Below are 26,424 nucleotides of genomic sequence, written 5' to 3' on the forward strand. Positions count from 1 at the left end.
TGAAGCTTCAGTTTGTTCCAAAGAAAAAATTAACTGATAACAACTATGACAGAATGAAAGCCAGGGATTATCCTGGACACGACCGTCTGGTCAAAGGCTCGTCCTAGGGCGGGAAGCCCTGTGTCCCCCTTTCGACTACAGAGAAAAGGATTTAACGGTGAGTAGCAAAAAATCCTATTTTCTCTGTCGTCTAAGGGGGACACAGGGAACGATGGGGACTTAACAAAGCAGTCCCAGGAAAACAGCAGGGTGGGACGAGCCAGATTGAACATTAATGCAAAACAGACTGCAACACCCTGCGGCCTAGAGAGGCCTCAGCTGAAGAAGTGGTGTCAAGTCTGTAAAATTTAGTAAAGGTATGAACTGAGGACCAGGTGGCTGCTCTACAGATCTGATCCATTGAGGCAGAGTTGCGCCAGGCCGCTGATGCTCCAATGGCTCTTGTGGAGTGAGCCGTGATAGTCTCTGGTGGTGTCTTGCCTTTGGAAAGGTAAGAGTCTCTCCCCTCCTTTGCTGCCAGTCGCTCTGTGTGCACCGAGCAGTTACTTCTGCTCCCTCTGTGCGGCGCGTGTCTGCCCGCTCAGTGTAGTGCGCAAGATGGCTGCTGGAACGCAATGCGTTCCACCGCGAACGTCATTTGAAAATGGCGTCGCGCACTAAATGGCGCCAATAACGAGACGCGTTGATGCGGAATTAGGCTCAACTATAGCCGCATTCTTCCATCGGTAAAGATATGCGCAGCAGAGCAGACGCAGCCTCCCTCTGGGTCCCCTGTTGAATCGTGTCTGGGCCCAGAGAGTAAGGGAGGGCATGGCGACTGGCTGGTAGAGGGAGGAGGGGAGGGGAGGGGGGAAACCGGCGCCACAGTAGCATATGGATACTGGGGGAGACCGGACAGCTTACCTCAGTAGCAGTTAACACCGGCCAGACCTTCTGTCAACCAAGTTTGGAGCAGGCATTGTCTGGGTGGTTGATATAGCCGCATGGCTAGAAGAATTACCCCGGTGACTGTTCCATGGCGGGGGCTAACCCTTAGGAAGCAGGTAGCCCTGTTCCTGGTATCACCCCGGGTGTCAGCCGATGCTGACCGAAGAAATCTTCCCCCAGAGGGGAAGTCCATCCTCCTGGTAGCAGGACACTTGAAAAACTGAAGCTTCAGCACAGTGTGCGGGGTTAAGCCAAGTATGGCACGCCCCTTAATTAATATTACCAAGTGTCCTGCCTCCTGGAGGATGGAGCTTAACCCCATCGTTCCCTGTGTCCCCCTTAGACGACAGAGAAATAACTCTGCCCTTTGTTTTGCTAATCTTTAATAATGCATCTGGTGCAAGGCTCTGGAGCAAAAGAAAGCCATGTACTTAAAGGGGTTGTTCACAATTGTGTTAACTTTTACTATGATGTAGAAAGTGATATTCTGTGACAATTTGCGATTAGTTTTCATTATCTTGCATTATTTAGCTTTTTACTCAAAAGCTCTCCAGTTTGCCATTTCAACAATCTGGTTGCTAGTGTCCAACTTACTCTAACAACTATGCATTTATATGAATAAGAAACTGGAATATGAACAGGAGAGGGCCTGAATAGTAGGGATGCACTGAATCCAGGATTTGGCCTTTTTCAGCAGGATTCAGATTTGGTCGAATCCTTCTGCCTGGCCGAATGAAATCTGAATCCTAATTTCCATATGCAAATAAGGGGTGTGGAGATAAATTGTGTGACTTTTTGTAACAGTACAAGGAAGTAAAAAATGTTTTCCCCTTCCCACGCCTAATTTGCATATGCAAAATGCAGATTTGGTTCGATATTCGGCCGAATCTTTCGTGAACGATTCGGGAGTATGGACGAATCCAAAATAGTGGATTTGGTGCATCCCTACTGAATAGAAATACGAGTTTACTTAAAGGTGAATTAAAAGAATGGAGAAGCGCGCTGTTCTGTCTTGCACTTTGCAGCATTCCCTTTCATATTGTATATGAGCCCACAATGCTTTTTAATTGGACAATTGAAAAGGGACATCTCATACGTGCTTAAGGGCTCTTACTCACTGGCGTTCAGACCTTCGCTCCCCTGCGTTCCATTTTTTGGCGTTCAGCCGCAGGGGAGCGCAGGAATAGACGCATGTCATTATTTCAAATGGGGCTGTACTCACTCAGGCGTGTGTAGGCGCCGAACGCAGGTTGAGACGCAACATGCTGCATTTTTCCTGCGTTCGGCGCCTACACGCGCCTGAGTGAGTACAGCCCCATTTGAAATAATGACATGCGTCTATTCCTGCGCTCCCCTGCGGCTGAACGCCAAAAAACGGAACGCAGGGGAGCGCAGGTCAGAACGCCAGTGAGTAAGAGCCCTAAATAAGATTATAACAATGGTTAATGATAGGAAAACGAAATACCGGTATGTCTAAAATCTTTGCACTATTCCAATCCCTTCATAAAATACTAATCTGTCGTCTCAAAACTTGCCCTGCTTTTCCTTTCCTCTACCATAAAGGGTTAACTGAGAAGGTGAGTAGGAACATTTGAAGCCATCACCAGATGAAGGGTGAAACTGAGGAAAAGGCAGGAACACCAGCCTTCTAAAAAAAAAAGGTAGAAACATATTGCCCATGTGGATCACTAGTTTAAGGTGTGAAGAAGAAAACATACTTGTCAGGTTTAAGGTCTCTGTGAACTATCCCATAGTTGTGCAGATATTCTAGAGCCAGAACTGTTTCAGCAAAATACATGCGGCTCATATCAACTGGCAGTGGACCCATGTTCTTCAGTAGTGTTGCACAGTCTCCACCTGAGGAACCCGAAACAGATGTTTTAATATACTGGGCCACAGCTAGACTATCCAAGTTATCACTCCTAAAATCTATCCATGCATCACGAGGGGCCTGACTGGTCATCTGTTGACACATACATGACTGATATTGCTCTGGCCTGGCTTGATTTTCTGCCTTGTGTAACTTCTATTTGAAGGAGTCTGAACAAATATTGATCATGGAAAGAAGACAGACCTGTTTCAAACATCAACATATATTTTAGAGCTTTAAAAGATCTTTCCAAATTTAAGAACTCCATAAACGCTTTAGACACTAGTCTAAAGTTACTTTCATAAACTGTTGTTGCCAAAGGGCTGTGTAAATATAGAGTTACACTGGTGATACTGGAGACTACTAAGGTATAAATGTAATAGTTGTACGACTTAAGACTCCTTTATGCTATAGCTATTATTAAAACTATTTAACCTGGGTCAACGGTTGACTGCACTATATTGCCATGAAACTAGGATAAAGGGATTATCTGTACTTTATAAAAGTGTAACGGGACACACAGCACACATATATGCACTTACTGATCCCATGTTTCAGCAGCACTGACAAGAGTGCACATGGACAGATTTGAGCATTACAACATGGTTCAAATAAAGAAAATTTTAGGACTTTGGAGCATGGGAATGTAAAACGCTTCCTAACATAGTGCAAAGTGACAAAACCAGAAAGGTATGCAATATAATTTTCCTACCTTCCACATACTCCATCACCATACAGAGATGTCGCCGGGTCTCAAAAGAGCAGAACATGCTGACTACAAAAGGATTTTCTGCAAAGGTTAAGATGTCTCTCTCCACAAACACTTGATGAATTTGATTGCGCAGTATGAGATTCTGCTTGTTTATCTTTTTCATGGCAAAACGTTGTCGGGTCTCCTTGTGCCTTACTAAATACACAGCACTATGGGGGGGGGGGTTAAGAAAATTCAAGGGTACAGTGTCAAAACTTCATGAGAATGGTTAATGTCAATCCAAATGATTATTGAACAGCTTTGCATATAATTACACATTACTAAAATAAGTCATAAGTCATGGCTGACCCTGCTTATATGGCTAAACGTAATTCTACAGAAAAAAAGGTTCCTTGTATGAACTATCCTGTGCCAAAATGTTTAATTAGACATACAGAGAAGAGAAAAGTGAACGTAAAGTTACAAAGAGTCTATGTTTTGCTTATGCTTTGTTTTAATACCCGAGGGTAACCAGCCTCGTAGCATCATTCTGTGCTTATTAATGTAAGTGAAGATAAAGCTAGTCTTGCTAAGAAATAAACCTATTAATAAGCCTACATAATGGGACTGAAATTACTTTAATCCAATTTACCCATAAGCTCCATTGCTAATCAGTTTGATAGTTTCAAAGTCACTCTCGCAAGGTTTTTTTCGTGACGGAGTACTTGGAATATATGGCTGAAATTTAAAGAGGACAGTTCACAATTAAATGCATATCACAGTAAATATATGATATTTTACATATACACACACACATGCTATTGTTATGTTAGAGTTCTGTTTTAACTTCAACCAGTAGATGTGTGTAAACAGAAGACAAGCAGAATACTAACCATAACATGTTAGTTTATGGCAAATTAACTTTTCTGTTTAGTCTTGCTATGCATTTGGCAACTCTGCCTGTTTGGTATGTTATAAGTTATTAATGGAATAACTAATCCATGCCTCCCAACATTTGAAAAATAGAAAGAGGGACACAAAGACCAGACCAATTTTATAGTCACACCACCTAAATACCACATCCATTTTAAAAAAATTGGCAGATTATGGAAGGCCTGAACACATTTCTGGGGGTTTTAGGGTCAGGGTTTATGTGTTATGTGCCAGGGCCAGATGATGGCAGCAGGCAGAGAATCCGCTGCCCTGCTGCTCTTCCGCTCCTGGTCTGCCTGCACCCGGAAGCATTGTTTCGGTGCAGGCAGATATGGCAGATTTCTGTGCCGAAACGCAACATTTTGAATTTCGCAACTAAATCCACCTGCCATTGAAAAGGCAAAGGGAGCAGCATCGTAGCAGATTATCCGCTTACGGAGAATCTGCATTGCTAACATCACCTGGCCCTAGCCTTAAGCTACAAGTCACAGTTTCCCCAAGATACTTGCGTATCATAAATTGTTACAATTGTATCTTTGCTCCTTAAATTGTTACAAATGTATCAAGTGCAGAGTATTCTGGGCTCTCTGCCAAAAGCCCCTTTATTTAATTACATTTCAGAAACTTTGTATCTTTTTCTGGCTGTCCAGTGCAGGAGATCAAAAAGAAAGCCAGGACATTTCAGTGAGAAACCTGGACTGCGGGCTACATGGTCAAAATCTGGACTGTCCCATGTGAAACGGGACAGTTGGGAGGTATGCTAATCAATGCCGCCGTCCCTGTAGCAAAGGATGAGAAAACTCAATGGGCAAAGTGCTCTAGTGTCCTTGCATTTAAAATAAATGTAACTATTCTAGTCTTATTATGCAACACCATTTTAACACAGAGTGGGGGTCATTTATCAACACTGGGCAAATTTGCCCATGGGCAGTAACCCATAGCAACCAATCAGATTGCTGCATTCATTGTTCTGCTTACAGCTGGCTTTAAAAAGCTAATCACTGATTGGTTGCTATAGGTAACTGCCCATGGGCAAATTTGCCCAGTGTTGATAAATGAGCCCCGCTAAATTCCTTAAATATTAAGAATGTTCTTGAAACACAGAAGGTAAATCCAGGCTTGTGGATAAATCTTCTCTGTAGCACTCGACCATAATGTCACTGTGAGCCAAATTGCTAGCCTCACAGAACAATTTGTTACTCAGTGAGCAGCCAATTACTGTTTTTGTCAGTTCTGTCCGTCAGTTACCTGTTATGGTGCTCTCACATATTGTCTGAGTAAAGCCATGTCTCTCTATTGCAACCTAAAAACAGCACATATTGAGCAATGCATAATTTAAATATCTTTGCCAAACTATAATAATTAGTTTGAGAGCTAAGTATAGTTTAGTCATGTCACTAACGGGAAATGTGTACCAGCAGTCAAAACACAATGTGTGTCTCGGCTCAAAAACGTCTACTGAGAAAGAACAGGGTTACTCACATCGTGATAATCCTCTTGGTCTAATTGCAGGGAGGATTCTGTATCATAGTGATCCAGCTGAACAATCTCTGTGAAATTAAAATGAGGGATAACTGTTGTGATGTGTTGCATTTGCATTGCTTGAAAAGTCACGGTCAGTCGTCATTGAGACACTGTGCAATTTATTAAAACATAAAATGTAAAAAGGCCAGCAAAAACAAAACAAAAAGCATTATATTTATGTGAGCATATACAGCCGTATACGTTTGCAATTAAGTGCCCATGAAGCACGAAATGGGTACGGCTATTTTTTGTCTAAATACTTTTTCTTTAAATAAATACTTTTTTAAATGCACCACTTCTTTCTTGGACCAGTTCTGTGCCACTATATAATTTCTCTATTTTAATTTATCTAAACCTTTTCCAGGCTGAGGGTCTGAAGGTATTTGCACAATTAAATTTGTATTGAATCATTTCAGAAATGTAAATAAGCCTACATCTATTAACAAGGTACGACACCTTTACCTGGACACTACTGCACACACAGGAATAAACTTCCCACTAATGCCCTGCTGCATACCTCCTAGACTTCTACCTATGCCTTACCTTCTAAAGGGTCCTTTGTGAGACCAAGTTGGCTGATTATGTACCGAGGGATGTCAGTCTTTATCCCCTGGCCAACTTTAGCCTGACCTTCTGCAGCTTCCAGAAGATGATAAAACTGCTCTGGATCAAACTCCTAGCCACAGACAGAATACACTTCAGTTAGCAGGACAGAAAGCAAAACAATAACAGTGATTCATGATGAAACATTTCATGGAATTAACTCCCTGATGTTAAGACATAACTTTAATAAATTTGATATTTAGCATTTTATAATACTGGTTATTCAGAGGGCTAATATGCAGAAGCTGAAATGTAAAAAGTATTTGAATTATGTAATCTATGTCTCTTGTACTGCAAAATGCAAACACAGTTACATAAGACTCCTTAAGAAAATACAGAGCTGTAACTGGCAAGAGGGTTTTAAAGAACAGTAACACCAAAAACTGAAAGTACATTAAAGTAATGAAAATATTATGTACTGGTAAAACTGGTGTGTTTGCTGCAGAAACTATGCAACAGTTTACATAAGCTGAAAAAAGGCACAGAATATTCAGCAGATAATGGTCTGTAGTATACAATGGGATTCTTCAGAACTTGCTATCTCCTGTGTATCCTGTGCTTGAATGACTGCCCCATGACTTCACAGCAGCTTGTGTATTTAATCTATAGTTGAGTTTCTGAAGCAAACGCCTAAGTTTTACCAGTGCAGGGCAACCTTTAAATAAACTGTAGAAGTGTTTCAGTGATTTTGCCAACATTTTCTTCCCTCTTAACCAGGGCTGGGCCAAGGTATTGTGGCACCCTAGGCAAGGGCTTTAATCAGTGCCCCACCACCAGGTCCTACATTACCATTTCCCACCTTACCATTCATATTGCCACCTGTACCTGTGCCAACGGCAGTCAATCCCTTAGATTGCGCCCAATCTGTACCTGTGCCATCATAAGACAAAACATCCATCATTGTGTTACCCTCAGTCTGTAATTATGCCAGCGGCAGTCAAAATCCATTATAGTGTCCCTAATTTGTACCTGTGCCAGCAAAAGCCAAAAATCCATCATAATGCCCCAAACATCTGTGTACCTGTTCCAGCACCTATCATATTACCCCCATTTGTACCTGTGCCAGCAGCAGCCAATCCCTCATATTGCCCCCAATCTGTACCTGTGCCAGCAGCAGCCAGAAAATCCACAATATTGCCCCCAAATATGTACTTGTGTAAAGTAGGAGCCAAAAATCCATCATATCACCCCAAATATGTATCTGTGCCAGCAGGAACCAAAAATCCACCATATTGCCCATAAATATGTACCTGTGCCAGCAGCTGCCAAGAGGGAAGTGGAGAGTGCTTGCAGTACAAATCACGGGCAAGAGGGGGTTGGAATAGGCAGTTCATAAAATTGAAATGCTATTAAAGGCCAAACAAACCAGGGTTAAAAAAAAGAAAGCCCCTTAAAAGTGCACCCCCCTGTCGTGATTGCACCCTAGGCGGGCGCCAACTCTGCCTACCCTTATTTCCAGCACTTCTCTTAACCATGGACAATCACTCATTTTAATCCAGCAACAGTATAGGGCAACAACGGCTGGATTAATACATACAGACTTGTGCCTCTTACCAAACATTCCAGTAGCCTTCCTGGGCGAGCAATGACCATCAGCAACTTCCTTGCCAGATGGTTAATAAACATAACTTCCTCACTCTCGGAGCGATTATGTGCCTATAATACGAAATAAAAGAGCGAAAAAGTTCAGAAATAAGTATACATTGCTTAAAGTGATGACTACACTGGTAGATAATTATGATTTTCAATTAACCATTTAGCAATATGTTAAGTGTCTGTGCCGCTTTAATTCTAAGCGCTTTCATGTCTCATTTTTCCATGCTGTAATCCTTATAGCGCCATTCTGAAACTCCATCCAATGCCATTAGTAAATCTTAGAATTCTAGTTTTCTACTTCTCTATATAAGGTCACTCTGAATAACAACATAACATCATATCAGATAAGGGACAAGGTATGTGTTCTTTTTCTCATTCAGTGGCCATTAAAGAACTATAAACAATAAAAACTAGTGCTCAAATTGCCCTAGGGCATTGGCAAAGCAGAAATTCTGGGTGTTTTTGTTGCCAGGATGAGTAAATGTGTTGTGGTGACAACTCCCCATTGATCTAAAAGACTATCGACTCCAAACAACGGTGCACTCGAGTATCAGTAGACAGTTTCCAAGCAACAAAATCCTCTGATTGCTGGTGTTCTTATAAGTTTACCTGCAGCTGAGAGCACAGTCCCACTTAAAGCTTTCATGAGGATATTTGTGTTAATCTTATTGATGTACACTTATTTGTATTCATCTTTAACTTAGGACGATGTTTTACAACTGCTCCCTTTCATATTTAATAATATTATATAGATTCTTATTTAATATCTCACATCTTGCAGCATTTTCTCTAGCTTCTCTTGCAGCTCCAGAAAGTAACGAGAGGTGATCAGTGCCCCCTTAGATTTGTCCAGACAATCCCGAGCCAGCTCGATAATTTGGTGGTGAATGAAGCCCAAAACACCATCAGCCAGTGGTAGTGTTTGGCTGGGGCAGAAATGAGTGATGATGTCCTGCAACCGTTCTTCCATCTGTGCTGTAGCCTATAAAAGTTGAAGCAGAAAGCAATGTCCAGATATAAACTGTATGTAATTCTAACCAATTGGCTATCTATTATCTGCAGGCAGAGAAACGCCGGTCTATTCAGTCTTTTACTTGTTTGTCACCAGTAGTGACCAGCTTCTCTGCTGGCTGAAAAAAAGCAGATGGAAAAGACGCCCCTGTCTACCGAAGGCCTTGTAGATAAATTTGAGCTTACTTTTGGGAATCGTTCTTTGTAAACATGGTTCATCATTATTATCTCATTGTCAAAGTTTGATGATGCACGACCAGGGCTGAAAGACAAAACAAGTTCCAATGTTAGAAGAACAGGAACAAGGTGAAGCTTTTTTGGGAATGATTCTTAGGTGAGTTGCCAATGCTGCATTTCTGTAGTTGAGAGAAAGTTAAATCCTTAAACTTCATTGCCATTCCACAAAGAAACCCTATTAATTTGCAAGTATACACGCAAAGTTGCTCACATGCAGCCAAACGTATAGTGCTTTGCTGGGGTCGCTGAATTGGTAAACCAGAAGCTTTTCCACACCACAAAAGAAAGCCTGAACAGTGTCCTCACTGGAGCATATAGCAGGTAGGATGAGACTGGGCGACTTCTGTATCCCATGTGGCCATAGCCATTGTCCTTCCCCAGCCAAACAAGGCAAGTTTGATTATTGACTTATACATATTGCTTTTAATCTTTAGCATCTGGTCATGGTTCATACACATATTTGCAACTGCGTTAGTGCTTTAGAACAGCTGCATCTGCTTTAGCTATATATATATAGCTACCAATTTATAAACAAAGGCATATTTCAGCATTCTTATACTGTGCTTGCAGATGTATGGAAAAAAAGGATTTGCAATGTCCACGCATTTGTTGGCAGCCAACTCCCAGTTTTACCTCTCATTTGAAACACAGACAGGGACCAGTGAACAGGGGCTACTATAATATAAATTTTTAGCACCATGTAAAAGCAACACCGTATATTACTTATAATTGCCTACAAAATTCGTTTTTTTTTTTTCATTTATCCTATATGTCTCCTTTAATATTCAAAATATACTTTTTCCTGCAACTTGCAGAAACCAGCATAAAATAATATTAGGCCTTGCATCATTAGCTTATTGGACCTAACTTGTGACTCCACATGGCAATCAACAATCCAATAGAATGATGCTACACAGGACCAATGGACTGGGTAACCAAATGCACATACAGTTCTCCTTTATATATTTAATATATCATTTAAGGTTTATAATATGGCCATTAGAGCTTTTTTCTGGAAAAGTGTAAACTAGCATCTTTGGTGGGAAACTTAGTGCCTTTATCCATCTCAGTTTGTAGTAACTGCAGTAAGACTATGCTTATACAATCATAAAAAGCTGCTGAAATGTTTTTGCAGTCAACCCTTTTCTTCTTTAGGATAAGGCTATGAACAACGATGGCATCAAATTAATGCACCATGGAGCCCAATAGTAAATTCCTGTTGACTCAACAGATCAAGAGAAGCACAAGGGGAAGAAAAAAAATAATAATAATAAAAAAAAAAAAGACAGTCCTCTGGCTTGTGCCTGTCTCTAAGAAATTTAAGAGATCAAAATATGTTAATGGAAACCAAGAAAAAAAAAAAGGACAGACTGCAAAACAGTTAGAAAAGTATTTGGCACCCTCTGTCTTACCTGAGGCTACGTGAGCGGGGGCGCATGCATGGAGAACGCCTTCCATCATCATCTGTGACACTCTCAGTACTTCGGAAGTGCTTGGAAAGGAAATGAAGTTCATCTGCCGTGGGCTGAAATGGAAGTTGGTGCAGCCTTTCCTGGGAAGAAGAGGAAGACTGCAAAGACACACAAAAAAATATTTCAGCAAATAAATACAGTTTATTAGATCTTTGAATAATACATTCTTGAACTACAGTTTTATATAAACGTTAACAAATAAAAGGACAGACCGGTAGATTTTTTAGGGTATATGTATCATTAATGATAGAGGCAGTTGACAGATTGCTTGCTTTGGAAAGTCCTCTGTTTCAGCATCTGTTTCAAAATATTTTGTAAAGCCATGCTTTGTGTATAAAATAAAATACAGCTGATATTTTAATAATTCTAATTGTCAATGAGTATTAAAGACAGGGCAACACTTTACCGAGAGAGTGGAACTGGGAGTGTTAGTTCCATATCCAGACGATGGAAGGGAAGCAAGAGACCATCTGCGGCCATCAGCTCTAAAGAGAAAAAGGTTAAACAAATGTATGCTATTGACTCAAAAAAACTAGATTTGTTAATACACAGGTCAGATAGGATTCAAACAATAGTTTGCTAGAGTAGATCTATATTATTAGTATACTGGGCACAAACAAGCCTATATCTATGCTACAGATCGCTGGGAAAAACAAGATGGTTTGGTACTTCTACAGATTGCTGGGCCAGTGTCCCTCTCAGGAAAAAAAATGCAAAATGTAAAAAACAAGCAATTTAATTGCCTAAAATATTGGCATCCCCATTGGATTAGCCTTTCCTTTAAACTACTTTTGATGATGTTTAAGTCTACCGTATTTAAGTTCCATGTTGGGTTATTTTAACACATTTTTTGACTGGATGGAAATATAGATGGCTCAACAACAGGGTAAATGCCAATATTTAAGTGTTACTATGTCGTTACTAAGACATCTCATGCTAATTTTGGCAAATCATAAATCCTGGAGGAGTTTCAGAATTCCTTTCATTCTTCTCTCTGCTTACCTGTCTGCACGGGGGCCATGACTGCAGGTGGTTTCAGAAGCAAAAGAAAAGGATGAGAAGTTGAAAGTCAGATGGAACAAGAGGTAGAAGAGACAGGGAGTATGACAGAACTAACAAAAATATTATTATACATTTTTACAAGACAATTCCACCTCCTGGTTTGCAACCTTAAAGAATTGCACTTAGCCACTGTGGACAATTGTCACTGCAAAAAACTGAAGTACAGAGAGGTAGAACTTGTTGGGCTGTATATAGCCATGACTCTGCTTATTTCACCTCGAAATTTAATTCAATTCATTTATTTAATAGCACGACAAGCAACAGAAAGGTGGAGGGGATTAAATGCACACTAATAAAAAACGGGAAGGCAGTTTGGGGAGATTAGTCGCCCGAAGTAGAAGCAATTTGTCGCTGGGCAACTAATCTCCTGAAACAGCAGCGTGTGTCTCCGCCCATACACCTGTGTTTGCCACAGGAAAAACATTTCCCATTGGATTATCACTGCCACAGTCGTCATCTGAGAGCATAACAGCAGTCAACAGGGCTCCCTGGTCTGTGCCATAGTACTAAGAGGGGAATGTACAATTTTTTTATAGCTACCCAGGTACAGAGCCTTTCTAGAAGGGTAAACCCTTCTAGAAAGTTCAGTGCAGCTGTGGCCTCACTGTACTTTCTCAGTTTAGAAGTGCTGATGCAGTTACAGCACGCCATCACCCTTGAGAAAGTTTATTTTATTAAAGGTGCTGACAAATTTACACAATGGGAGCGCGCCCCTTCTTTTATGTTTATTAGAAGTGCTGATGAATTACATGCAGATTTACAGAACATACAGTAATTGTAAACCTGCTGTAGCACCAGAGGCTATACTTTTAGCTGCTTTTCCAATATACAATTTACATAAACACAAGAAATAATAAAGGGAAAGAGAGAGAGGCAGAGGGAATGAATGATGGAGGTTACAAAAATAAACCCCATAACAACTAACCAAATTAACAAAATAAGTTAAAATAGTGTTACTAAAGAACTTTCACACCTTACCTGCGGGCAAAAGGGAAGTTAACAGATGCACTTGTGGAAAAATTCCTTGGGCTATCCAAAGGACTGCTTCCTGCTAAATAAAAATAAGGAAAACACATAAGTACCCTTAAATGAATTTATAAGATAATGAAGATGGACAAATCTTAAACTGGCCCTATATACTGAGATTTTTTTAGGCAGTTTGTCTAGTTTTGCTCATACGGTGCTACATCTAAGCATATATGCCATCGGAGGGGTCAGTCATTACATACCATTGTAATCTTAGTAGCCTAAGAACATGTTTTGATGTCATGGGAAAGTTAAATGCCATATTGTAAAATTACTATTGAATTGCAATTGTAATTTTTCTATGTGATAATTGTCCCATAACAACCACCCTCACCTAAAACACACACAAATCCATGATGTACCCTTTAAATCCTGTTGAAAAAATATGAGCAAATTGTAGTTATCAGGGCATGAGAAATGCATACACAAGGTTGTTGGTTATTGCTATACATTACCTGTAGGCACAGAGAGCGGAGAGAGAGGGCGTGACAGTGTAGGCGAAGGGGAACCCACCACCAGACTCTTCCTGTTGCTGCTCCTACAGCTGCAGAAAATAACATACATATTTCAGAAATGAAAGCAACCTGCAAATTATTTACAGGGGACTCCCCAGACACTAATCTACTTACAAGTTACACCAAAATGTACCACCATATCGAAAAACAAAAGGAATTTCAAGTGTGAGAAAGAAAACAACACTTGTATAACTGAAGCCAATAATATGTGGTTTATATTTAAATTAGTACATTATCATATAATTCCCCTCATTTCTAATCCTGCTTAATTTTTAGTCATGTTTTAGCAACTAGAGTTCAGCAGCAATTACCATTATGTAGCTGTACCCGTTGCAAGCAATCACTACTTGACAAGTAGTCAAATGTGTTACTGCCATTTCAAGGCGACTCCTCATTGAACTCAAGTCATAGTCCAGAGAATTGCCAATATGGTGCCATTATTCAAAAAGGGGTTCCATTCTCAGCCCAAAAACTATAGGTCTGTTAGTTTGACATTGGTGGGAGGAAAGCTTTTAGAGGGGTAATGTGGGATTAGATATTTGAATACACTGTAAATAATAATACTAATCATAATGTGCCAGCATAGTCGTTTTTTATGTTTAATACATCTAACCTTGCTTTCTATGAGGAAGTGAGCAGAAACTTAGACTCTGGGATGGCAATGGATATGATCTACTTGGACTTTGCTAAAGCATTTGATACATTATCATACAGAAGGTTACTGGTTAAATTAAGGAATAATGTCCTATAACAGGGCTGTCCAACTGGCGGCCCGCGGGCCGCATCCCCCTTCTTTGGCCCCCCAGATGCTGTGTCTGTTTACCATATGTAAACTTTAAAAGGTATCACTGTAGAGATAAACTGCACCCTGCATTGTTTAAACCTCAAATTCAGACTCTAATCCCCTGTATCACACCTGTGATCCCCCTGTATTGTTCACACTTGTGACACCTCTATTGTTTATATCCTAAAGTCTGTACTGTTCTACCCGAGACCCGACTGAAACTGCCCACATTGTTCACCTGTTCACACCTTATTCAAAATGCTAATGCGGCACCAGCACTGTGTCACTGTATGTAGTACATATTAGACTGAGAGCTTTACTTGTCTCCTGCTCTGTTCTGCCTTCCCTCCCTGCAGGGCTGGAACTAGGGGCAGGCAGAGTAGGCGCCCGCCTAGAGCGCAATCATGGACGGGGCACACTTTTAAAGGACAAGGAAAGGCAAAACAATAAAATCCCATTTTTACATTCTTTAATGAAAAATAAACCTTTCTCCAATATACTTTAATTAAAAAATGTGTACAGTGTTTATAAGAAACCTGACTGTATGCAGTGAAATTCTCCCTTCATTTACTGCTGTGGATAGGAATTGTCAGACGGTCCCTAACTGCTCTGCAGGGAAACAATCATACTTATGAACAGCAGGGGGAGCCCCAGCCTTACTTCCCAGCCATGCAGAACTCAAGCAGCTTTGTTTATGACGATCCCCAAGCAGCCCAGACCACACTGAGCATGTGCAGGGTCAGGGTCAGGCAAAGATGTATAACAAAGTTACAAGATGGTGACCCCCTGTGGCCAACTTTGAAAGCATAAATCATTTGTTTGATTAGGCTTGTGGTGCAGTAAGTTCATGTTTATGTTTAGTATACAAAAGACAGCATTTCTAGCCTTATTCTATTTTACACTTTCCTTGTCCTTTAAGGGGAATTTACTTTGTTTCTTTTTTAAACCCTGATTTGCTTGGCCTTTAATAGTTTTTCAACTTTATAAACCCCCTGTTCCAGACAGAATCACTCCCAGCTCCCTTTTGGCAGCTGCTGGCACAGATACATATTTGTGGGCAATATCTTGGCTGCTACTTGCACAGGTAAACAGATGATATGATGGATATTTGGCTGCTGCTGGCACAAGTACATATATGGAGGCAATAGTGTGTATTTTTTGGCTGATGCTGGCACAGGTACAGATTGGGGCATTATAATGGATTGGCTGCTGCTGGCTCAGGTACATGGGGCAATATGGTGGCTGCTGGCACAGGTTCACAGACGTTTGAGGGCAATATGATGGATTTTTGGCTACTGCTGGAACAGATGCAAATTTGGGCAATATGATGGATTCTTTTGGTTGCCGCTGGCATAGGTACAGATTGGGGGCAAAAATATGCTGCCACATGTTTTTGGGATTGAGGGTTTGAGGGATTGACTGCCATTGGTATAGGTACAAATGGAGGCAATATGATAGGTGCTGGCACAGGTACAGGGGACTATATGACTGGTAAGGTGGGAAATGGTAATGCAGGACTGGGTGGGGGTGGGACTGATTGAAGCCTTTGCCTAGGGTGCAAAAATACCTTGGCCCGGCCCTGCCTCCCTGTGTGTGCCATTCTCTGCTTGCCCAGTGCTGCTTGCCCTACACTACCTGTGGAATGTAAGCCTGCTAGGGGTTTGTTTTTGGGGTTATTAGCATTTGGAAATTGTTGTTAAGGGCCCCTAAGGTGTTTAATCATGTGTTGGGGGGTTGCTGTATTATCCACAGGGGAGGATGAGGCATATGGATTTAAGGGTATGTTTTTAACATGACTTCAATTTTTCACAGTGAGCACCAACCATTTGGTTTTTTGGTGTGCTACCACCGTTAATGTGGATACGATCTTAAAAGTTCTTGTGGTAATATGGGCATGGTTTGCAGTGGGTGTGGTTAAAAAGGGGGAGTGGCCAACACTGACTGCCATTATCGGCCCTCCTCCACATAGGCCTGTAAAATTTTGGCCCTCGGTATAACAGAACTGGGACAGCACTGTCCTAGAACATAGCATTTATACTTGGACAGAGAACTGGCTTAAGGATAGATTACAAAGAGTGGTGGTAAATGGAACATTTTCTAATTGGACCAGTTTTGTTAGTGGAATATCGCAGGAGTCTGTCCTTAGCCCTTTCCATGCAGGATGTTGCTTTTTTTTGCATAGAGATTTGTCAAATTAGGAAACCTGCCAGCAAATGAGCTTCATTGTTGATAAATACAAATAGTTATGCTCTACATGGTTATGTGCCTCCTTAATAAGGAAGGATTTGAGTCAGTAGTAGCTATTAAAGCAAATAGAGTGCTGTTTTGCTTTAAGACATGCCTTTTACTTTTACTTGAGGGATGAAAACATAATGTTGCATCCCTGGTAAGGCCTCACCTTCAGTATGTAATACAGTAGAGTGTCCCAGTACTTCCTCTTTCAATATAGTGTGGCCCAGGGGAATAACTACAGGGGAAGCAGACCCTGTGGCTGCAGGGGGGCCCAGGAAGTATAGGGGCCCCATGAGGTTCTAATTCCTATGCAAATTTCAATAAATATTGGTAAAAAAGGTCAACCTCTAGTCATTCTGGGGGCCTGAAAAAAAAATTTGCTGTGGGGCCCAGTAATATCTAGTTTCACCACCGGTGTGGCCCACTTGCTTCTAGCAAAACATATCTTCAACCTTAGATTAAGCAAATGTAATTATTCACAGCTGGAGGGCAATATAATCCTAGTAGTTGAGGGAGGCCAATGCTATATGTCTCTCAACATTTAAAGCAGTTTTCTCTAAGTTCATCAAAACCTGATACACAGAATGACCTCATAAATAATACTATATATATTTAAACACCAATATTTAGTGTTTGCAAGCAACATATACTAAAATCTATTCACAGCTGCCATAGAAACAAGGGAAGTTTATGCAATAGTAGGCCTTTTCCTCGGGCATATTACAACATGTTCTCTAAAATATTTGGTAACATGTATGAGAAAGGCTAAACTGACCCAAAAGCTTAAAACGTTATCTCAATCAATATTTTTCAAACAAAAAATTTATCTTATTTTTTTAATCCATGTATAATAAAGTAGAATACTTTTATGAAAAGCAATTAGATGAAGCCTTTTGTTTATGTGGAAAATGCATTGACTCTTCATGTAGCCTAGCCTCACTTGCACAACAACATAATATATCTGCTGAGACAGAAGGGAGTGGGGTTACCAGCAGGCAGTCTCTAGGGCAGGGATCCCCAACTTTTTTTTTTACATGTGAGCAACATTCAATACTAAAATGAGTTTGGGAGCAACACAAGCATGAAGAATATTCCTGTGGGTGCCAAATAAGGGCTGTAATTAGCTACTGTATAGGTTAGCCCATAAGTGGACTGGCTGCCAACAGAAGGCTCTGTTTGACAGTACATCTGGCTTTATGAAACAAAAACTTGCCTCCAAGCTTGAAATTACAAAATAAGCACCTGCTTTGAGGCCACTGGGAGCAACAGCCAAGGGGTTGGAGAGCAAAATGTTGCTCATGAGCCACTGGTTGGGGATCACTGATCTAGGGCATCACATTGACATTCTAATAATACTCCGTGATTGTGTGATGTAATGAGCAATTCAACCAGTCTTGCCATTCTAATAGTATTAGTTATGCAAAGGGGAGGACATTTGTGTGTGTGGGGGGGGGGGATGTGTTCTGAGATTTGAAAAACAGATTTTAGGAGCCAAAGACACATTAACACATATTAGGACAGGGACAAACCATTCAGAAATATTATAAGCCTTTCCAGATATAAGACAATTAAAACCAAAACAAAATATGTTTGAACATTGCATGCAAATGTCAAGATTAGGTACATAATATATTTAATCAATAACAAATAATAACTGGAGAAAAGCAATATGCTTCCAGGCCTAAACATTCATTATTTTTCTTTAAAGGGGACCCGTCACCCAAAAAAATTATTCAAAATCCTATTTTATCACATTAGTCAAGCAAAATAAACTTTAATTACACTGTTTAAATGATTTGAATCTTGTTTCTTTCAGTCTGGGAATTCAAAATGATAGCAAGCAGGCAGCAGCCATTTTGTGAACACTGTTTTTAAGGAAAGCCTTGCATCATCTCAGAATCTTGTTTGACCATTCCCATGCCCTGGCTACACAATTAAATGGTAAAGAGAACAGGGAATGTGTGGAGAGCAGTGACATCTAGGAAGTGCTGAATGGAAAGTGAAAGTAATTGTCTGCCCCACCTCTATGCCCATGGCATAGAGGAGGGGCAGAAAATATTTTATTGACAGCTGAGATTTTTAAATGAGCTTACAACAGCTATGAATGCTTTAATAAAAAATAGAAATTGGATTTCATGTTTAATTTGAAAAGGACTTTTATTATACAGATTTTTGTGCCTGGGTGACAGGTCCACTTTAAAGGAGAATTCAACCCCATAATTTGCATCCCCCTTCCCCCCCTACCCTAAATAGCCCCCCCTCCCTCCTGGCCTACCTGGCACCCTGGGCAAATGCCCCTAACTTTCTACTAAACCCTCCTTGCAGGTCCTGTCCAGCGGCGTTCACAGCAGCCATCTTGTCTCCTTCGGTCTTCTTCCTGTAGTGATCTGGATTTTCGCGTGCATGCGCAGTTGAAGGAATCTTCCGTTGAGTACCTACTGCATGTGCTGAAAGTCACGAAATTTCCCATAATATCGAGACTTTCGGCGCATTCCTCCAACTGCGCATGTGCCCGAAAATGCCGATCACTACAGGGTGCCAGATAGGCCAGGGGGGAAGAGGGCCTATTTAGGGTGGGGGGATGCAAATTAGGGTGTTGAAGTCTCCTTTAAAGGAGAACTAAACCCCCCTTTAGCCAAAAGACCCAACTGGCCCCCCTCTATTGGCTCCCCCCTGCCTCTTACCCCTGAATTGTGTCCCCTCTAGAAATACTGAGCGCACATGCATAGTCAGCACAGCGGAGCTCACGGACGCCATCTTCCAGCGCTTCAGTATTCTTTGGGTTTCTTAGCCAAGTTCCATTACTTTTGACACATGCGCAGTTGTCGCAAACCGGAAGATTGCTCCAACTGCGCATGCGCCAATACGGCGATCACAGAAGAATACTTAAAGGCCGAAGATGGCATCTTTAAGCTCCTCTGTGCTGACTTTGTTTGTGGTCAGTATTTCTAGAGGGGACACAATTCAGGGGTAAGACTGTGCAGGAGGGAAGCAGGGGAGAGCCAGCGGAGGGGGGCCAGTGGGGACTTTTGGCTAAAGGGGGGGTTTAGTTTTCCTTTAATGGGACCATTTGTTTTAAGTTTCTTGCAGTTCTGCCACAATACAGTACATTATATCATTCTTAAAAGTAATTTTTCTCTTGAAAACAACTAGTAGGAACAATGTGGGAAAAAAGAATGTTCTTTTTAGTAATTACATCTTGGAATGTGAAAGAGTCCAAAAAAGCTAAGCGACACGCAATGTTTTGACTGCAGGGATAGCCAAGGTGGTCAAAACTCCCTTCCTGCCAGGGACCCCACCCCCAGCCTATTACTGATATTACTATCTGGTATTTATATAGCGCTGAAACAATTACAGAGAGCTTTACAGAGATTAAACATCATTCACATCCATCCCTGCCCCAGTGGAATTTACAATCTAAGGGGTCCATTTACTAAAGTTCGTTAAAATTGTCTATAACCCATCACCCATTATTGCTGAGAATATTCTTGAGACAAAATGTGTGCTAAAGTGCGATGAGACAAATTTGTCTTGCCATTAAGTCACGTTAATTACGCAGTTTGTTTCAGTTTTTGTGTGCTCATTTAGGTTAACTGCATAATCTGCTTTACATCTTGCAGATTTTTTTTGGAACCACTGCCAATGGCCTTTGTACAACATTGCTCCCCTTGCTGAAGGTCTGGGGCATGTGCACCAGGGCCCACCATGTACAGCGGTAAGCTCATTCAGCATATCTAAACATAGCATATACTGGTTACATATTTGTAAAGCTTAAATCCAAATATATATATTTTGGCATCAAATATCAAGTTTAAAATATTTCTAGGCTCTTTACATGTGGTCCTCTGCAGCCAATATGAAAATTGAATCTTGGGAGTTTCAAAAATCAAAACTGTTATCCAGAATGCTCGGGACCTGGGGTTTTCTGGATAATGGATCATTCCGTAATTTAGATCTTCATACCTTAAGTCTACTAGAAAATCATGTAAACTTTAAATAAACCCAATTAACTGGTTCTACTTTCAATAACAAATAATTATATCTTCGTTTAGATCAGGTACAAGGTACTGTTTTATTATTACAAAGAAAAAGCAAATCTTTTTTAAAAATCTGGATTAATTGAGTATAATGGAGTCTATGGGAGACGGCCTTTCCATAAGCTTTCTGGACAGTGGGTTTCCGGATAAGGGATCCCATACATATATATTACAAACTACTGGATAGGTGCACTCAGAAAACAATGGAAATGCCTAGGTGCTGGAACATATATCAAAATCTATAGAGCAAAGAAATCCGCACTCATAGGTCTTTTGTGAAGAAAAAAAAGGGTTTATTCAACATTTCGGATCTTAGACTCGAGCCTGCATCAGGAAGGGGCCTTCCTAATACAGTTAAAGGCAACCAGTCACCCAAAAAAAATTATTCAAAATCCTATTTTATCACATTAGTCAAGCAAAATTAACTTTAATTACACTATATAAATTATCTGAATCTTGTTTCCATCAGTCTGGGAATTCATAATTATAGCAGGCAGGAGCCATTTTGTGGACAGTGTTATTATGGCAAGCCTTGCTTTGTCTCAAAATCTTGTTTTTGCACCAGAACGGGGGACCCGACGTCCATCCCCATGCCCTGACTACACAATTAAACAGTGAAGAGAACAGGAGCATGTGAGTACAGTGACATCTAGGAAGTGCTGAATGAAAAGTGAAAGTAATTTTTAAACGAGTTTACAACAGCTATGAATGCTTTAATAAAACATAGAAATTGGATTTCATGTTTAATTTGAAAAGGACTTTTATTATACAGATGTGTGTGTCTGGGTGACAGATCCACTTTAAAAGGAGCTGTGGAGCAACACCTCAGAGCTAGCTTCCCCCTAGAGACCTCCTTGAGAGGAGGAGGGTGAGGGGCCACTTGTGAACCTCCTTGAGTGGAGGGAAGAAGGAGTGCTGGTGAGCACCTGGGAACAAGTGTGTGATTCCACTGAGTTTGAGAGAGCTCCAAAGGACTGTAGAGGGCAAGAGAAACCCTCCCAGGAGACAAGAGTGTCTCAAGTGTGTCCCAGAGAGGCTCCAGCATTAGGTTGGTGAAATCAAAACTCCAGGGAAAAATATGTGTGGCTGCAGCAAGTAATACTGTTGTGTGCCAAGTTGTGCACAAAGTAGCATCTTTCTCATAATCTCCGAGGTGGTTGATGTTTGGTGTATTCAAGTGGCAGCTACAAGGTTATCTTCTCTTTATACATATGTATCATAAATAGAAAGAACAGTGCTATTATGGTCATGGACAATAAATTAATTGCTCAAGGAAGGGTGGTTCATAGGTCACTGCTACTGCCGTGTTGGGGACCTCTGCTTGACTCTGCCGAGGGAATTATCCATAGAGATTTGTATCTTCTCCTTGTCTGTGTTCATTTCCACCAAATAAATATACAGGCATGTCAACTGGTCCTAGTGTGTATGTATGGATCTTAGATTGTAAACTTTAATCTGACACAAACTGATCAGAATTATGTATTATATTTGCAATATGTATGTGATATATACATTAAAAAATTTTCAAACTTTTGCAAACTTTAATGAGCAGTGCCCTATTTATATTTTGTACCTGTCAGTATTTGTATGTGATTTGTATGCTTCATCTATTGTACCATGCTACATAACATAGTTAATTTGGGCTGCAAAAAGACCATCAAGATCAATGCCTCCAGATGAACCCCAGAGCACAAAATGTCGACCCGCAACCAACCCCTCCTAACCCGCACCCAACCCGAACCAACAATTGTATTTATAGAACCGCAACCTGACCCGACCCGCATTATGTCAAGAAAGGGGGCAGAGCAGACACAAGTCTATAAATAGTGGCTGGTGGAAGCAGAAGCTGGCACAGTAAGGTAGCAGGCAGGGACCCACAACCTGCAACCAGAACCAGTTGACCCCCACATCACTACAGTGCACCTATACACACATATTTATACAGGCAGGGTCACACTGGATATTAATCTTGCTCAAGAAATGTGTTTGCACTTAATAAATGTTTGTCAATAATAATAGCTTTTTTCAAATGTATTTGCCATCCCTTTCCTCAAGGTAAGGCTTACATTATGTATTAAAATCTTTCAGCACCCAGTGATGGTGCTTCCATTACCTCAGGCTACTGAGTGGCACAGAACTCTGTCAGACTCAACCAATGATACAAACAGCACCCCTGTTCTACCACTTCTAGCCACTGCCTCAAAAATGATATGAAATGTACAGAAAATTTCTCTCGGAGTCATTGAGATTGGAGCCCCAATGTGAGGCTGACCTGTAGGAAAGAGAATGAAAAAGTAAAAGAATTCTTACTATTTTTCTGTCACTTTCAAAACTTTACAGTTGGGGCCTATTTATTAGGCCTCAGTTTTTAAAGGGGAAAACTCAAATATTTAGAGGAAAAAAACCCTCTAATTTTTAGAGATTTATAATACCCAGCTAAAGTCTGTCAAAGTCAATAGCAGATGTTCCTTTTACAATTTGAAGATGTTGTGATCTGTGCTGGGTTTCATACGATAATCCTAAAAATTTGGGGGTTTCGGGCGGCAACTCGAAAAAAAAAATTGATTCTGGTGTTGTACGATTTGCATTTTTGTTTGATTTTGTCAAGACTTTTCTTGCACCAACTTTTTCCAGCTCATTATTTGATTAAATAAATGTAAAATGTAAAGTAAAAAATTAGATAAATTTGAATTTAATAAATACCCACTTAGTATTTTTTTTAATCTTTTTATGCTACCCCCTTCCAACCAATACTGCGCACGTCCCAAATCTGAAACCGGTTTTAGTTCAATTGCTAAGCTACAACCCCCAACAGACCTTGGGCTAGTAAAAGAGCACTAAATAGGAAAACTGTAAGCTCCCCTGGGAGCATGCAACTGGAGTCACACATGGTGAGAAAAACAGGTTTTGTTTTGTTTTTTTCTTGCTAGGAAAACAATGCACATTTACAATGCTTTCTATAATATATACATTTAAAATTAGCACCTTTTAGTGGCTTTTCACAAACACAACTGTTTTATTAGTAGTGTAAGGGCAATGCGACACGGGACAGAAACTCTGCCTGTGGAAAGGGTGGGGAATCACCCCCTACACTACAATCTGCCCCTTACCTTGCCCTCACCCGCCCGGAACCGCTGCGTCGGACCAGGTGCAGGCACATGCAGTGGATTTTGTAGCTGAAAAGCAAACTCCTGCATTTCGGCACCAAAATCTGATGCGTATGCTTGCACCCAGGCCATTGTAATGGTTCCAGGTAGAAGCAAGGTAAGGGGCAGATTGTAGCCTAGGAGCGGATTCTTGACCTGTGCTTTTCCACTAGCCCAAAACAAGCCCTTAACTGGACGGCACAGTTTTGGAGGGGATCCAGCCTGTAACAGAAAGATAATAAAGCAGCAGGGATTTATAGCCCACTTTGCAATCAAAGTGCTATGAATCCATTTTCTTCAGTAAAAATACAAGTCTCAAAAATTGCTGCCAACCAAATAATCCAAATTTTTAAAAATTATTTCCTTTTTCTCTGCAAAAATAAAACAGTACCTTGTACTTGATCCAAATGAAGATATAATTAATCCTTATTGGAAGAAAAACCAGCCTTTTATAGTAGAATTAAGGTATGAAGCTCCAAATTACAGAAAGATCCGTTATCTGGCAAACCCGAGGTTCCGAGCATTCTGGATAACAGGTCCCATACCTGTATATGCATTTGTTTTCCTCCAAAATGTAATGATGGACACTCATGTACAACTGCTTCTTCTGTATAAGTGCAGTTGGACTGACTGCTTAAATGAAAATCTAAATCTGATGGCTCATCCTTGGACTTATTTGGTATTTGATTTGGTATTGCTTGATTGCATACAGTCAAAATGAATGCATGCAGTCACAAACTCACATGTCATCTGGCTTTGACAGAAAAAGAAGAAATTCTAGATTTGCAGTCATACATAATAAAAAGGCAGTAAGTTTGCCCAGGTGACATAAGCCATTGCAACCAATAAAACATTTGCTATTAAGTAGCTGACCAGCAAATGCTTACTGCTATAGGTCACTGCACCAGGGAAAATCTAATGTCTGTTTTACTATAACACTGTTAATCTGAACTTTCAGATGTGCATAAAGCCTAAAAGAAAAATTGATCCTTCTAGAAATCACACTGCCTTTTTAAAATATTTTCGTTACATAATGAGAGCATTTGGTGATAAATCCTTTTCTTCCAATATAAATGAAACCTAGACTGGTTACAGATAGATGGAAATGAGCAATCCCCTGCTGCTACACAAATAAGGAGACATTGTACAATGTAAATACAGTATCAACATTCCTTTGCACAATGACCTTCTCTAACAAATATTCACCAACAGATGCTGGCATAGCCGTTGGCTCTGTCCTGTTTGATGACTCACTTGCTGTCAGAGACAACACAATTTCATATTGTTCTGCTCATAATTTCCTGTTATAAAGTAATAGATCTAGACAATCGATACAGAAAACTACCCTTGCATAGTTGTTAAAATGTTATTTTAGAGCCAATTGTACGTTTAAATTAATCATTATTCATTTATTATGAAAATAACATGGCAAAATGCAACTTTTTTTGTACTGCAAGCAAGCTACAGGAAGTGCTTGTGCCCTTTGTTCCTGTTTTGTTAAATGTTGTTTTCTGTATGTTTCTAAAAAAACACATAACATGTTCTTAAGCTTGGTGTGTTAACTGATTATTTTTATTTATTATTTTTTTTTTTTTACGACACTACAGCTGGTGAAAATTAATAAAAGCACAAGAAAAAAATGTGCCTAGACACTAGTGGATTAAAAATTGTGCTTCCAAAATTCCCAAAAAGCCTATAAATGTGAAACAAATCTAATCCCAGGAAGTGACCAGAAAAGACTTGTGTGGTCATGTCAGCCTGCCAAGACCTGAAAAGTCAGGATGAGTAGGGCTACATAATTGCCCCTGTCGATTTAAAATGAAATAGCTATACATCACAGTGAAGCTCATGTTTCCATCTTAACTTAGTTTGAGATTACTCAAATTTGTGATATTAGTAGGGATGCACCGAATCCAGGATTCAGTCCCGGATTTAGCCTTTTTAAGCAGGATTCGGCCTAATCCTTCTGCCCAGCCAAACCAAATCCTAATTTGCATATGCAAATTAGGGACGGGGAGGGAAATCACGTGACTTTTTGTCACAACACAAGGAAGTAAAAAATGCTTTCCCCTTCCCATCCTTAATTTGCATGTGCAAATTAGGATTTGGATTCGGTTCACTATTCGACAGAGTCTTTCGTGAAGGATTCGGCCAAATCCAAAATAGTGGATTTGGTGCATCCCTAGATAATAGGGCACACTTTTACTGCCTGCCAAAAGATGGAAATTGTGGGTACCCCTGGGGTTGTAAGAATATACTACCTAAAGAATCTCAAACTAGACGTTGAGCAATACCTCACCAATATACAGTTATAAGTGCCTATATTGGCATATAAATAACATGTGCACCATCAGTGTGTAGGATAGCATTTTACAGGTTAGGGTAGCCCCTTTTTAATCCAGTAAATGGGCAATGTGTAAATGACTACAGACAATATTTCCAAAAAAAAAATCTCGCAAGCAACACTAGAATTGCTATATTGTATGCTATGAAAAGTTAAATGCCCAGTTAACCTTTAACTTTTAGTAGCTATAGGGCTGAACTCCACGGCGCGCTGAAGACCAATTTGTTGCCAGGCGATGACACGCATGCATCCGACTGTTGGATAAAGACGCAGCATGAGGCGTTCACATCCAATAGTTGGATACATGTAGTTTGTACCTGCGATTTCTTGATCAGTCCCATTATATTCTGGACGTCCGACACGTCGCATGCGTGTCATCGCCTGGCGACAAATCAGACTTCAACGTGCTGTGGA

At 40.5% G+C, this 26,424-nt stretch overlaps 1 protein-coding gene across 11 annotated transcripts in view; it reads right to left on the reverse strand.

Moving 5' to 3' along the window:
• The window catches only part of mast3.L (microtubule associated serine/threonine kinase 3 L homeolog), a 101,540-nt gene that overhangs the window by 19,104 nt on the left and 56,012 nt on the right, over positions 1–26,424 (reverse strand). For 5 of the 11 annotated variants that reach the window (XM_041581268.1, XM_041581265.1, XM_018247504.2 and 2 more), the window contains 13 exons: positions 13,408–13,496; positions 12,905–12,977; positions 11,867–11,887; positions 11,271–11,349; positions 10,805–10,962; positions 9,342–9,417; positions 8,917–9,126; positions 8,103–8,204; positions 6,489–6,621; positions 5,904–5,971; positions 4,141–4,226; positions 3,510–3,718; positions 2,646–2,784 (listed from right to left, as the gene is read on the reverse strand). In XM_041581268.1, the coding sequence (XP_041437202.1) occupies positions 2,646–2,784; positions 3,510–3,718; positions 4,141–4,226; positions 5,904–5,971; positions 6,489–6,621; positions 8,103–8,204; positions 8,917–9,126; positions 9,342–9,417; positions 10,805–10,962; positions 11,271–11,349; positions 11,867–11,887; positions 12,905–12,977; positions 13,408–13,496 (1,443 nt within the window). The remainder of the gene's footprint in view (positions 1–2,645; positions 2,785–3,509; positions 3,719–4,140; positions 4,227–5,903; positions 5,972–6,488; positions 6,622–8,102; positions 8,205–8,916; positions 9,127–9,341; positions 9,418–10,804; positions 10,963–11,270; positions 11,350–11,866; positions 11,888–12,904; positions 12,978–13,407; positions 13,497–26,424) is intronic. The other 6 variants (XM_041581272.1, XM_018247521.2, XM_041581275.1 and 3 more) reach the window with 3 other exon arrangements.

Source organism: Xenopus laevis, chromosome 1L, assembly GCF_017654675.1.
Source record: "Xenopus laevis strain J_2021 chromosome 1L, Xenopus_laevis_v10.1, whole genome shotgun sequence".
Classification (NCBI taxonomy): domain Eukaryota; kingdom Metazoa; phylum Chordata; class Amphibia; order Anura; family Pipidae; genus Xenopus; species Xenopus laevis.